At 41.5% G+C, this 14264-nt stretch overlaps 1 protein-coding gene across 1 annotated transcript in view; it reads right to left on the bottom strand.

Annotated features, from left to right (window-relative positions):
• itfg1 (integrin alpha FG-GAP repeat containing 1) overlaps positions 1-14264 on the bottom strand; it is a 278570-nt gene that overhangs the window by 87892 nt on the left and 176414 nt on the right. The window contains exon 12 of the mRNA XM_061746781.1: positions 14042-14150. Coding sequence (XP_061602765.1) covers positions 14042-14150 — 109 coding nt within the window. The remainder of the gene's footprint in view (positions 1-14041; positions 14151-14264) is intronic.

Genomic DNA, 14264 nt, shown 5'->3' with positions numbered 1-14264 from the left:
AAAAAATGAATCACTTACTAAACGTGCTGATCTATTATCTACACTGTCAACACATCATACACTCCTCCTTGCTGCTAAAAGGTTCAATTCATCCTTTAATAGGATAAATATCCTCAATATGTAGCATATATTGTCCGACCTGCTTGATATTTCATTTGCACGAGTCATTATAGCTTCAACTGTCCACATGTGCGTGTACAGGAGGACATTTTGATGTTTCAACAGGACACAGAGTTGAGGAACTTGAATCGATGGACACATGCCAGCCTGATGATCAATGAAGAAGTGCTGGAACAAATTAATTGGTGCAATCTTGGACGTATCACTGTGAAGGAGCATCTTTGCTCCCTATACCGAAGTGGGGAATTTCAGTTTCTGTCTTTTCCACCTGTGTTACCTAAAGATGCTCTATATGACATCATCAGCTAAACTGCTGCGGGTCACGATCACAGCATGTGATGAAATCATCACCTATACAGTACCTTACTCTGCTACACCTTCAAATGTCTAAATATTTGTCAACTAAATGTACATTTTTAATCCGTTTAGTCTTGATTTTTGCTGCAACGGTACTTTATCCCTTTAGGGATAAATAAAGTATAATAAAATTCAATTCAATATATCTATCTAACGATAAATAGTAGTATGTAAATAGAATTAGTAGAGGACTAAATAAGCAGAATATTATTCATAAATACAGGTCGTAAATGAGCTTCATGATCTTTTACTTCTTTCACATTCTCTGTATCTACTGGCAGAACAAGACTGGCCAGTTTGGTAAAATATAAAAGATTTGATTAAATCTATTACTTCAAGGAAAACAAAGCAATTATTATGTAAATAGAGGGCAGTGGAAAAGGGCCTTATTAACAATGAGCCAATATCAGTGCAAAAAGTACTAATCATAACAAATCCTGCTGATTCATGATAGTAAGTACACACACGTGTGTGTGAGGTAGGAATGGGTGATATTTTACCGTTCACGATATACCGTCAAAAAAATTCCCCAGGGTAAGAATTTGTATCTCACGGTAAAAACGATAAATTCCCGTTGATGACGTTTTTGTGTAAAGATGATTTATGGTTCTGCGTTAAATCCACGCACAACGTACGTACGCACAACGTACGTACGCACGTACGTACGTACGGACGGACGGACGGACGGACGTCCGTCCGTCCGTCCGGTCCGTCTTTCTTAAGAAAGAAAGAAAGAAAGAAAGAAAGAAAGAAAGAAAGAAAGAAAGAAAGAAAGAAAGAAAGAAAGAAAGAAAGAAAGAAAGAAAGAAAGAAAGAAAGAAAGAAAGAAAGAAAGAAAGAAAGAAAGAAAGAAAGAAAGAAAGAAAGAAAGAAAGAAAGAAAGAAAGAAAGAAAGAAAGAAAGAAAGAAAGAAAGAAAGAAAGAAAGAAAGAAAGAAAGAACGAACGAACGAACGAACGAACGAACGAACGAACGAACGAACGAACGAACGAACGAACGAACGAAAGAAAGAAAGAAAGAAAGAATCCCATTGATGAGGTTTTTGTGTAACAAACATGGAGGATCTGAGTCATTACAGTTTTACAGGTGTAACTCATTTAATTGGTTTTTATCAATTCAATTTAATTGGTGTAGTTTAGTAGTATTTAGTATCTTTTAGAGCAGTGTTTTGGGGGCTCCAAAGACTGAATGTGGTGATAGATTTATAGTTGTACAAATTATTTTTTTTATCGTCATTTTTATCGTTATCGGGATAAATGCCAGAAATTATCGTGATACATTTTTTAGTCCGTACCGCCCATCCCTAGTGTGAGGCGTGTTTGTTTCTGTAATAATCAAGAAATCCACGATGATGTAATCCTACTAAAATAAAGTAAAATACGCAAGCAATATGTAGCATCAATTGTTGGACCTGCTGGATGTTCCATTTGCTAGCGGAGCCACGAGCTATTATAGCTTCAACTGTCAACGTGTGCGTGTACAGGAGGATATTTTGATGTTTCAACAGGACACAGAGTTGAGGAACTGGCAGCGATGCAACTATACGCCGCCTCCAGTCAGATCTACTCGTGGACAACAAAACCACAGTGAAAGATGTCACCGAATCTTCTTGATGTAATTTGGATAAAATGGAACGAGGAACTAAAAGATGGCGCTGAGTGACAGGCTTAAAGAAAATAGGAGCGAGCAGGACGACAGGAAACAAGATGATTCTGGAGGAGAGACACGGGAGGAATGACAACGCGGTGACAGCAAAGAAAGGAGGTGAAACCAGAACGGAATACAGAAACCCGGGAGAGATTTAGGTGGGAATAAATGAAAGAAAGGAGGTAAGCAAGAAGAAAAACGAAAGAGATCGGATCAGGAAATGTGGACAGGGAGGAGGTTGGGATTTGATAGAAAAGGAGAAGCGATGAAAAGGGAAGTGAGAGGAGAGGAGAGGAGATGGGGGTCTGAGAAAAGCTTCCAGATGTTTCTCAATGCAGCTAATCTGCATCTTAATAAGTGAGCAGGAAACTAATCAACTCGTACAGTTCTGCCTGTCAGTCTCTCTCTTCATCTCTTCCTCACACACAAACCCCTCCCTCTCCTTCCAATCAGCAATCACTTTATCCTTCTTTCTAATTCTGGAGTTTATGACTTCTCCCATCTCCTCCCTCCTCACCAGTAATCATCCACCCATCTGTCCACGAGCACCACTCGGCCTCTTACAGCTTAATATAGATCCACTCTGCTTTGTGTGAGATGTGAAGCTGGTGCGCGGCCTTGTGATCCGAGAACATCTCACTGATGTGGCGACTTGACTCAGCCAGGCTTTTATGAGCACAGAAAACAGACACTTAGGTGTTCTTGGTGATATTTGAGGACTGAATTATAATTAATACCATGCTGACGATCCTTCGCAGGTGGCTGGTGATTAAATGGATGTCTAGATATTTATTTTGTTGGCATCCTCAATAAACGGCAAAAAGAAGACTGAGATCAACTAATGATCAGCTGCATAACGAGACCATTAAAAGGTTTAAACACACACCTGCTCAAATGTGTCAAAATCTCATGACTTAAAAAGTCAGATTTCAGATTCAGTGACACAAACGTCGACTGATGGCTCCAGAAATCCAACACAGCACGAGCTGCACGACTCGATACAGATTAAAATAATTTGCATAACACTTGTAGCAGAAAGATAAAGGGGATGTGTTTGTCTGCTGGATGTCTAAAAGACGTGTCTGATATTAACCTGACAGTGAATGACTCAACAGTACGGAAGAGTATTAGGGCCAGGCAGGAGAAAAATAAAATAATATCTTAGAGCAGGAAGATTTTTTTTCATTATGCACTTCGAGGAAAAAGTTGAAATGTCAAGAAAAAAGCCGAAATGTCGAGATTAATGTTGAAGTACAATTTCGAGAAATATAGTCGAAATGATGAGAAAAAAGGCGAAATTTCGACTTTATTCTTGAAATTGTATTTCAATATTAATCTCGGCATTTCAACTTTTTTCTCAACATTTCGACTTTTTTCTCGAAGTGCACAATAAAAAAAAAATATATATATTATATACATATGATATAATATATATTATAAAAAATTTTTCTCCTGCATGGCCCAAATAATCTTCCGTACAACAGAGAGAAGGAAACATCTGCAATGAAACATCAGTAATAAAACAGTTTCTCTGGAAAGATGCATGAACCCAAAAGCCAACTTTTGCTCCCGTCAAAAGTCGAGCATCAACCAATCAAACTGTCCCTGCAGAGCTGGAGGTAGCCAATGGAATTGTACATGTTTGTGGGGGCTGGAGGCTGGACTGTTTCAAAGCTTGTTGTGCTCTGAGCAGGAATACATTTAATTGGTTGTTTATTGGTGTGACTAAGAGCTGTCACAACACCCGTCACGCGTTGCTACGATGCTGTTGAGAGTGTTTAGCACCGGTTCTCTGCAGCATTTAATGCAACATCCCCAAGTCATTGTTGTGTTGACAACTTACCTTGTTCCTGACTTTGAAAGAGCTTTACGTGTAGCTTTTCTTATCTTTTTAGTGCTATTTATCTGTTTTGCACTTAATTTTATCGTTAATTGCTTCACAACTGCTGTACGTGGAGGCCATTTGGTATTGCAGACTACAGCGAATACTTCAAGAGGATCGGTTATTTATGTCCTTACTTCGAATGAAGTTGGTGTTTAGTTGGTAGTTTACATGGACTTGGTCCTGGAGCTCAACTACAAACTAACTCAACAAGGGCCAAACAAATTAAACCATTAGATGTGAGCAAAGAGGTACGTAGCTCTTTTATGTCGGAAGGAATTGTGCATCCTTTGCATGAGTTCAGGCTAAAGATTTATTTATTTATTTATCTATTAGGATCCCCATTAGCTGGTGCCATAGCAGCCAGCTAGTCTTCCTGGTCCGCAACACATACAGTAGAATCACAATTAAAAAGCACACAAAACAAAAATCAAAACATGAAATCCACAACACACCAAAAGATGAAATTACCATCTTAAATAGAATTTAAGTTTCCTAAGTTTCCTTCCTTCCTTAAATACATTAAAAATGTATTTACTGTAAATACAGCGGAGATACTGAGGTAGATAATTCCAGAGAGACATTGACCTGTAGATAAAAGAACGTTTTAAAGCATTTGTTTGTGAACGAGGCAATACAAGCAGACCATTACTGGACCTTCTAGTGTTATGATCATGAATAGTATTGGTAAAAACATCTTGTTCAAACCAAAAAAATTGAGTTTTACTGCTAGTGACCAGTTTAAACATTGATAGTGTGTTGAATGAGAGCCTCTTCTCCACAGTGAGCCAGGAGAGGCATCATGCATTGAACTCACATTGGATTTAAGTGAACAGCCCAGAACCAACCTAGCTGCCCTATAGAGGGAATGTGCATGACGTCACAGCGGGTTTCGCCCACTGAGTGTCGGAAAGACTGAGTGGCAGCGTAAACTTTCAGTTTGAGCAACTGGAAAACATCTAAAATGGGAAAGAGCTGTTGTGCGATCGACTGTACTTATAGATTTAGCAAGAAATGTGAGTTATTGTTTTACAGACTGCTGAAAAATAAGCTTAAGAGAGACAAATGGATCGCTGCAATTCTCAGAAACAATTGGATTCCAGGCACCGAAACGTGGATTTGTGGTTCCCATTTTGTATCAGGTAATGTTGGATTTTTGGCTAAATAACGTTAAACGTTCAAATCATAAAGTTCGGTGTCCTCATCACTTTAATTTCGCCAACAAATCCTGCCTTGAAGTCGGACCAAGCATCAAGACTTTTGTAAGCCTTCAAGCTTTGCTTCGTGTATTTCCCCGGCGTAGAAATTAAGTACATATAAATATCAGGAAACTGGATTCGTGGCCAAATATTAATGTCCATGGACCACTGGTTCTTGGAAACTGTACCAAATATTAATGTCCATGGACCACTGGTTCTTGGTAACTGTACCAAATATTAATGTCCATGGACCACTGGTTCTTGGTAACTGTATCAAATATTAATGTCCATGGACCACTGGTTCTTGGTAACTGTACCAAATATTAATGTCCATGGATCACTGGTTCTTGGGGTAACTGTACCAAATATTAATGTCCATGGACCACTGGTTCTTGGTAACTGTACCAAATATTAATGTCCATGGACCACTGGTTCTTGGTAACTGTACGGGTCACTGTCAAGTCCAACTGCCTTTAATGTAAGCCCATAATCAGCTGTTATCTCGTCTTCTCCACTAGTTGCAGCTGTTTTTGCTGATGTTTTGCCACGCAGTGCGAGTAAGGGCGCTGGTCCAGTGGGAAAGTGACGTCAATGCAGACCCTCTATAGATATCTGAAATAACCACAAGGTTTACTGCAAATGACTTCCCAAGAATATAAAGTCACAAAGTTCCTCAACTATTTTCTCTGATGAACCCATTTTATACTGGATAAACACACACATCCACACAAACACTTTTGGCTTTCATTTCTAAAGAGGAAGGATGCAACTGGCATTCAATACCTCGTCAAATGACTGTGCAGTAGTTGAGGGGATTTATCTCCTGCAGCTCCAGTTGGCAGGAGTGAACAGTGATGGACGAGCCAATTGTCTCTAAGTGTTTTCTCGTCTCACGGCTGCAGGAGTGACCACAGCTCGGAGGCCCTGAAACCGACGGCAGCGCTAACTCCAGCTACAAAGAGAAGATACCAGTCAAGCCGCGCTGCATTAAAAGCTTAGTGAACATTGTTGTTTTAATTAAGGCGATTGTTTGTTCGGACCTTTGGTCATTCAATAAAGCAGTTGCTACATCCTTGAAGATTAAGAGATTTTCAAGGTGGAGAGATGTAAATTCTTCTACAGTTATTGAAAACAAGGAAAATAAAAAAGGTCCTGAGGTCTTTTCACACAATAACAAGAATCTAAACCCATTAAAATGGTTCTGCATGACTGCGTGATTCTCAACGCGACACCATGGACGTGTGCACAGCAGTAGGCAGAAAACACAAACAAAACAAAACAAGAAGGATTATCAATCCATCTTCAAAGAAACTTCAATATCTTATTCCACTGCAGACTGGAAGCAAGGTCAGAGGATCAGTGACGTCAATCACTTCATCCTCGGAGGACAAACGCTGGAAATCCAATCATCTAATCCTTCACATTTTGAGCTACACCAACTTTAAAAAAAATCTAATTCAAATTCAAAAATACTTTATTAACCCGAAGGGAAATTAACTTGCACGGCAGTCGTAATTTAAGTCTCTTCAAAGATTCCTTGTAGAGGTTTATAGCTGCAGGCAGGAAAGATCTTCTGTAGAGGTCTGAAGGATCTCCTGTAGATCCTGAAGGATCTCCCGCAGTAGAGATGCACCGATCAGGATTTTGAGGGCCGATCACCGATCACCGATCTCGAAAACCAGTATCGGCCGATCCCGATTTTGCCGATCACCGATCACAGGGTGAAATCCATAAATTCGTCAATATTGTTGTTTCATGTACACGACACTGACATTGTATTATTAGGTATAAAAATTAGGAAATTAGGTGTAAACTCGGCTTACACAGAGTAAGTGTAGTTTAGCTTCAGCTTTCCTGTGGTAATAATTATGTACAACATGTGGAACAACACAGGCAACAGCAGACATGTCACTCTCTAAAAGTTGATAGAAGTTACAAACTATAAACCTTAGTTTTCTTGTGGAAAGAGGAATTAAATCTTAAAATAAAAATTAATTATGAATTATTAAGCTTTGTGAAAGCTTTAGCTGTAGCATCCGTCTGTCCGTGTAAAGAAACTCTTCAGTGAAGCAAAACTCTTCACACTAGAAATCAACATGTCACTCCTGAAGCGACTGACACGACTGTCGTCCTGTGTGAGGGTTTGGACTGTAAATATTCTGGTAAAACTCCGACAGGATTTCATCAGTAAAATATTAACGACGCGGCAGCGCGCAAAGTGCGTACCGCAGATCCAAGCTGCAAACGTGTTTAAACCTGATGTCTTCTAAAACAGAAAGCGGCTGATGAGCAAAGCATATGAATTCATTACCTTACGATCAGTGGTGTAAAGTAACGAACTACAAGTACTTCGTTATTTTACTTAAGTAAGATTTTTGAGAATTTGTACTTTTATTGATACTTTCATTTTTCTGTACTTTTACTTTTACTTTGTTACATTTTCAAGGAAAAAATCGTACTTTTAATCCGCTACATTTAAAATTGGACACGTCGTTACTCGCTACAAATTAAAGAACAGCACAGCACAGCGGGGGCTGATTTATGGTTCTGCGTTACACCGGCGCAGAGCTACAGCGTAGGGTACGCGGCGACGCACAACCTACGCCATAGCCTACGGCGTAAGTGTGCGTCGATTTAACGCCGAACCATGAGGCGGACGGGAAGGAAGGGGGGCGCGTGAATATACCGAGAAGGAGCCGCAGCTCCCGGGAGAGTTGCGCCGCAGAGGCGGGCCGGAAGGCCGGAGGAACCGCCGTCGCGTCGAGTACCGAGGAGGACTGAAGCCTGAATTATGGTTCCGCGTTAAATCGACGCAGAGCCTCGCCGTAGGGTACGTTGGTGTAACGCGGAACCATAAATCAGCCTTGAGCGGCAGCCGACACGTGTCCATGCGCACCATTCTTTTATTCCACCCCTTCTAAGGTGGTTTTGGCATTTAAAAGTTCAAAAGTCTCATCCTTTATCAGCTGGGGTTGCTTAATTTTATCACTGCATACTACAGGCTGGGGCTGGACCTGTCAGCGGGGCCAATGGGGGACAGCAGCAGTGATGAGCAAAGGGAGAAATTAAAATGGGGTAATGGAAACAAACACTAAAGGGGTCAGAATAATATCACCATTATTTAGAGTTGTAAGCAAATTAAAAAACTTGGATTCTTCATTTCTTTGCAATCCTTTTGAAAATAATTTTGTACTTTGAATTTTGTACTTTGTACTTTTTACTTTTTGTACTTAAGTACTTTTTTTTTTTTTTTAAATTTGTACTTTTACTTAAGTACAATATTTTTGTACTTTTTCCACCTCTGCTTACGATGTAGTTCTTTATTTTTCGTCCTGTCGTTTATAAGTCTCTGTTACAGGTGTTACAGCTGAGTTAGTGCCGTTGCGCGCGCTCCTTTTTTTCTCTCCCTCTCAATATACTCCGTGTGAAGAACTTTCAAATGTCTTATCAGCTTCGTTGTGTTGAAATTCTTTTGTAATATTACTCCTCATAGTATCTCCTTTGGACACACTTTGCAAACTGTAAATTTGTTGTCCTTTTCAGACATTGTAAAACTCTGCTCGGTCTGAGATGCGGGAACGCCCGCGCGGGCGGGGGTTTTTTGTTGTAAACATCATCAGATCGGCCGCTCTGAACTATTATTTTTCCGATCTCCGATCAAAGCCGATCCCGATCGGGGGCCGATCGATCGGTGCATCTCTATCCCGTAGAGGTCCGAAGGATCTACTGTAGATCCCCGGAGGATCTCCCGTAGATCCCGAAGGATCTCCTGTAGAGGTTTTTGCTGCAGCAGATCTCTAGAAGCCTCTGACTGAAGATTCTCTCTGATTACTCATGAAATCACACAACAAAGCAAAACTAAAGCTTACAGTTTGATTGTATTCAATGTTTACAGGCTAGAAAAGATTACGAGGATCTGTTTAACGAGCAGTGAAGCGAATAGTCTGAGTCATCAAAGATGCCTCAGTGCAGCAGACCGGACTTCATCAGAGCTCTCTCTCTGACCCCCCCACGAAACCCAAACTGACGCTACCAGCAACTGCAAGGTCTGTGAATAAAATACAGCTTTGCACTAAATAACATCCAACCAGTGTAGCGAGGAACCGTCAAACTGAGAGGACTGACGCGCGTCCTTCACAACTTTCCAAGGACTGCATTTTTCACGAAAAAAGGGATTCCAGCTGTCAAGTCTGCTGACGGTCTGCGGCTTAACTCAAAAAAACCTCCAGCCTGGTGATAAATAATAGATGCTGAAGTACAGTAGCAGCGGCGGCGGCAGGGCCTTGATGGAAAGCACCTGAGAATGTCAGGTGTGAGGATGGATCAGATGTCGGTTTGGGTGGGAGTCTCTGCCTCTGGCAGCACAAAGGCGAGCTGCTGTTTGAGGCGTGTGATAGATCTGGTGATGGATTTGTGGAGTCCATGTACACCACACACACATGTACACACTCGACCCGACCAAAAAGTCAATCCTCCAGCGGATGTTGTTCGATAATGTGCAGGAGAAGGTTGAGGAATGTCATCTCGGGAGAAAATAGGATTCCTTTCGAACGGCACGGAGGACTGGATTAGGCCGTCCACAAAGCTGACATCGTGTGTCAAGACTAAATATGAAGTTCACACTCCCCGGTCTCACTTATTAAAGAGTAACACTGTTAGTTATGCTATCCCAGGCCCCTGAAAAGAATGGTAAATAAACCACTTTCCCTCTGGGGATTTTATAGGGGGGAGGGGGCTATTAAGCTGCAGTTGAGTGCACATCCACAAGCGAGAGGGGAGAAATGTTGACACGGTGTAACACCTGACAGATCCATTTATTTTGCCCGCCTGCTACTCAGCAGTCGTCTCGATGCAGTGGAAATGCAACACACGGAGCAAGTGTGAAATATTTACAACAACAAAAAGGTAAAAAAAGTCAAAGTAAATACGGAGGAAGGTGCAGGGGGGAGACGGAGTTCGGTGTGAGTCTGTTGCTGCAGATGCGTTGAGTTGGAATCACTGCAGTGAGACAAGACATGGATACCGAGCAGAACGGCAGCGTTCACAGAGAAACGGCATCAAAGGATTCCTGGTTCAGGCGTTGGTCGGGGAGGAAGGTGTCAAGGTCACACTCGCACGCTTATACGCAAAGGATGAACGACTGGTGAAATAATTCTCTGCTTTTATCTCCGTTTTAATAAATACAGAATGGCTGTGAATCACCGTACAACAGCCGGAGAGAATCCGAACCGCGATGTTCATCCTCTGTCACCGGCTGCTCCTCTCCTCCCCGACCTGAGGGGATTCATCTACAGACGGCAGGAACACGCAGGGTTTCACGCCATATTCCCTTTTGTCTTCTCACTCTAATTACCCACAATCTCTCACATAAAAGCATTGCGATAAAATGCTGCTGAAGAGCAAATGCAGTTTAAACAACAAAAGAAGGTTGAAACCGACGAGTAAAACAACTGAAATGTGACTTTTTTGTCCCACTGCGAGTCAGCGGTCAGTGATTTCTCATTTAGGACAAACTAAGTTTCAAGTTTTCAAGTTTCAAGCTTTATTGTCAGATATGCTATATGTTCGACATAAAGCACAAATGAAAGGACAGTCCTTTCTCACCCAAAATACTAGTAATAAAATAGAATAATAAAAATAAACAGTACACAATTGAAAATGACATAAACTAAACTGAAATCACCCGTCATACAATAGTTCCCCTAAACCTCCTACGACCTGGCGCACACTGGGCAGTTATATCTGGAAAAATCCACTGCTATAACAATGTTTGGGGTCTGTGAGGACGCCATGGTACTGATTTATAGTTTATCCTGACTCCAAAACCCCTTTTCCACCAAACTGGTTCTGGTTCTGGGCCAGAGTTTGGAACCAGGCTTTCTGTTTCCACCGACAAAGAACTGGCTCCGGGCCAGAAGAACCGGTTCCAAGGTAGCACCAACTCTTAGCTGGTCTAGAGGGAAAAACCACTTACGTCAGCGGAGGGGACAGAGTTATTCAGACCAACGGAAACAGCAAGACTGGGAGACGGAGACATTTTCAAAAAAGAATGAATCTGGATGCAGCAAAGCATCATGGGAGGAGGAGGAGACAACCTGTCTTTTAGAGATGTGTCCACGGAGGAGCTACGTGGACCAAGTCCTGTTAGAGCAGATACCTGGTTGTTGCTGCAACTTTCACGTAAACGCAGAGACGTAACTGACGTTTGCAGCGACGTAATGACGTAACCAGTGTTGGGACTAATGCGTTATTTAGTAACGCGTTACAGTAACGCCGTTAGTTTTGCGGTAACTAATACTCTAACGCATTACTTTTTAAATTCAGTAACGCAGTTACCGTTACCAAGCGGTGCGTTACTCTGTTATTTCTGGATACAGTGATGCTTATTTTCCCACCACACGTGGAGACCAAAGGAAACGTAGTGGGCGTGTCTGCATTCAAAAACATGGCGGTCATGAGGAGCCAAGAGAAGGCGAGTTTTGCAACGTGTAGATATTGTCATTACAGTAATCCCTCGTTTCAACGATTCATCAAAGGCTCCCGTTCTTGAGCTGCTGCTGTAGCTCATTGTCCGTTCTCAGCTTGTTGCTAAGCAACCAACGTTATTGATACAGGAAGTGAAGAAGCGGGGAGACTGTTTAGCCAATCAGAATGCAGAACACATGGCGCAATGTAAATCCATACAGGACCTGCTGAAATGAAGGCTAGAGGGGCATGAAATGGGAGCATTTAAAATAATGTTTTTATTTAAGTAACTAAATAGTTACTTTTCATAGTAACGCATTACATTTTGGTCTAAGTAACTGAGTTACTAACTGAGTTACTTTTTAAAATAATTAACTAGTAACGGTAACTAGCCCCCGAACTATGGAAAAACAAACCGGTTCTCAGCTGGTTCCCAAGTTGAACGAGTTGTGAACCAGAACCAGCTCTGGAACCGGTTTGGTGGAAAAGGTCTAACAGAGTTAGAAATTAGTTTGAACATCTAGCCAATTTAAAGTTTAAATATTCACTCTCATGTAAAAACAGCAGACACCTGGCTTCCTCCTGTAATGAGCTGAGCTCCAGTACAGCCCCTGGATGGATGGATGGATAAAAACAGCAGTGAAGATCGTGGGAACCGTCCAACATGGGACGGCTTGTTGTTGTAATTCATGTTTTATGGTGCAGAATAAAGAGAGCCAGACAGATAACAGGCAGAGACGCTGATACGCTCTAATCCTCTACTTTACTATCACTTCCCGATGGAAACGTTCATCCGGCTAGGATCCACAGTTAGTGCATCAGTAATTTCATAATTTCATAACTTTGAAGATATTGATTCTACGCCACATGCTGCTGTTTTTGGTTATAAGTCCCGTTTTCACAGGTTTCCACGGTAACAGAAGGAAGAACTTTTTAAAGGCCTACGGTTGTAATAATTTTGTCAATTAGAGCTAATTGGACAAAACCTGGAAAAATTGGCTGCGGTATAATCTCATGTCTGCTGTTACGTCTGCGTTTCTGCCTCTTTTACCTCCAACAGCTGATCACAGACGGCAGAGCTGCTTCGTCAGCGCTGGAACAGCTGCTGCCCGGGCGGAGGCGAGTCCGCCGTCCTCCCGCTTTCATCGTCTTTGTCCTCGTGTGTATTTTGCTCATGTCATCAGTGCTGTCTTCACCGTTTTTGCTGCACTCAGGTTCAAACCGAGGTCAAACGGCAGTTGCTCTTATTTCACTATAGGTTGAAGAGACCGGGGTTTTCACAGATGGCTGATGCCATTTTTCCTAAATGTGTCGCAATGTCAACAAAAGTTGAAGACTATGAACATGATTTCTCTCAGAGTATAAAAACTAGGACATCTTGAGCCTTTTGAACATTACATTTATATGACTATTGCAATATTAATGCAATAAGCCATACAATATTACACTACCTTTTACGAGATTTCTTCATTGCAGCATCCGATAACGCTGTATTATGATATATAGTTACATAATTGTGGATTCAAATCAGTCATATATTATCTAACCCTTGCATTGCACGACTCCGATTTCAATGCAAACAAAATGTGATTTTGAAATACATATTAACAGATTTTCTTGTCATATAAAATAATAAATAAGTAATAATATCTGGATATGAGTGACTGAAGGATTTCATCGTCTCTATTCTCGTCCTACTTCGTCAGCGAAGTCTGCATTTTGCAGGACAGTCTTAATACGTTTAAATAAATTAGCAGCACAGCTGGCATGCGATGCATTAATCAGTATGAGGTCAGGTGAGATCTCTCCTACTGCCGGAGGAGGAAAAGCTCAGCGCCTCGCTTCCCCGAAGACACAACAACTGTTTGGAAACTGCACAGGTTTCTATAGTGACAGGCTAGATTCAGCTCCGAGGGAGGAAGACGTGAAACAACAGCTTCGCTCGCCTCCAAACACGCTCTCACGCACGCGCCATCACATCCTGCATCAGTATTAATTGCTTCTGAGATAAAAGTGTTTTTCTTTCTTTAATTAAAGGAGATCTGGAGTAAGAGAAACCCACTTCAGATTTATTTAACGGGCGGAAAAAAGGAGAATGGAAACTGCTGATAGGATGTGGAAGTAAGAAAGAAAAAAGTAGAGGATTTATTCAAGGCCTATGGTTTTAGGTGAGTAGCTTTTTATGTTGGTCGGCGTGTTCAGCAATTCTAATTGGTCTAGGAGGGGGATGCGTGAGTAAAATCGAAGTGTGCGGGGGAGAGAGGTTTGGAAAATATGAACCTTTTTCTCCCTTTAAACTGCTCCGATAATACACTGTGTGCTGTGGAGAGAAGAAAGGACCAGGAAAAACCTGGCAAATCAAGTCACTTACCCATCACTTTCACAAAGTAGGCATCAGCTTCAAAATTATTCTTCAGAGCGTGGATAATCAACTCATTTTTGCCCTCTGGCTGGCTCAGGACCAGCATGTCTAATATCCCCTGCAAATGAAAATAAGCATACAGATGAAGCACGGCAAAAAATAATGGGAGTTGAATCAACAGAAAGTTCATACTAGAAGCAGTAATTACTCCAGTAAAGGAGAGCACATCCCT

Source organism: Cololabis saira, chromosome 2, assembly GCF_033807715.1.
Source record: "Cololabis saira isolate AMF1-May2022 chromosome 2, fColSai1.1, whole genome shotgun sequence".
Classification (NCBI taxonomy): Eukaryota; Metazoa; Chordata; class Actinopteri; order Beloniformes; family Belonidae; genus Cololabis; species Cololabis saira.
This window is presented reverse-complemented; position numbering and strand designations above follow the sequence as displayed.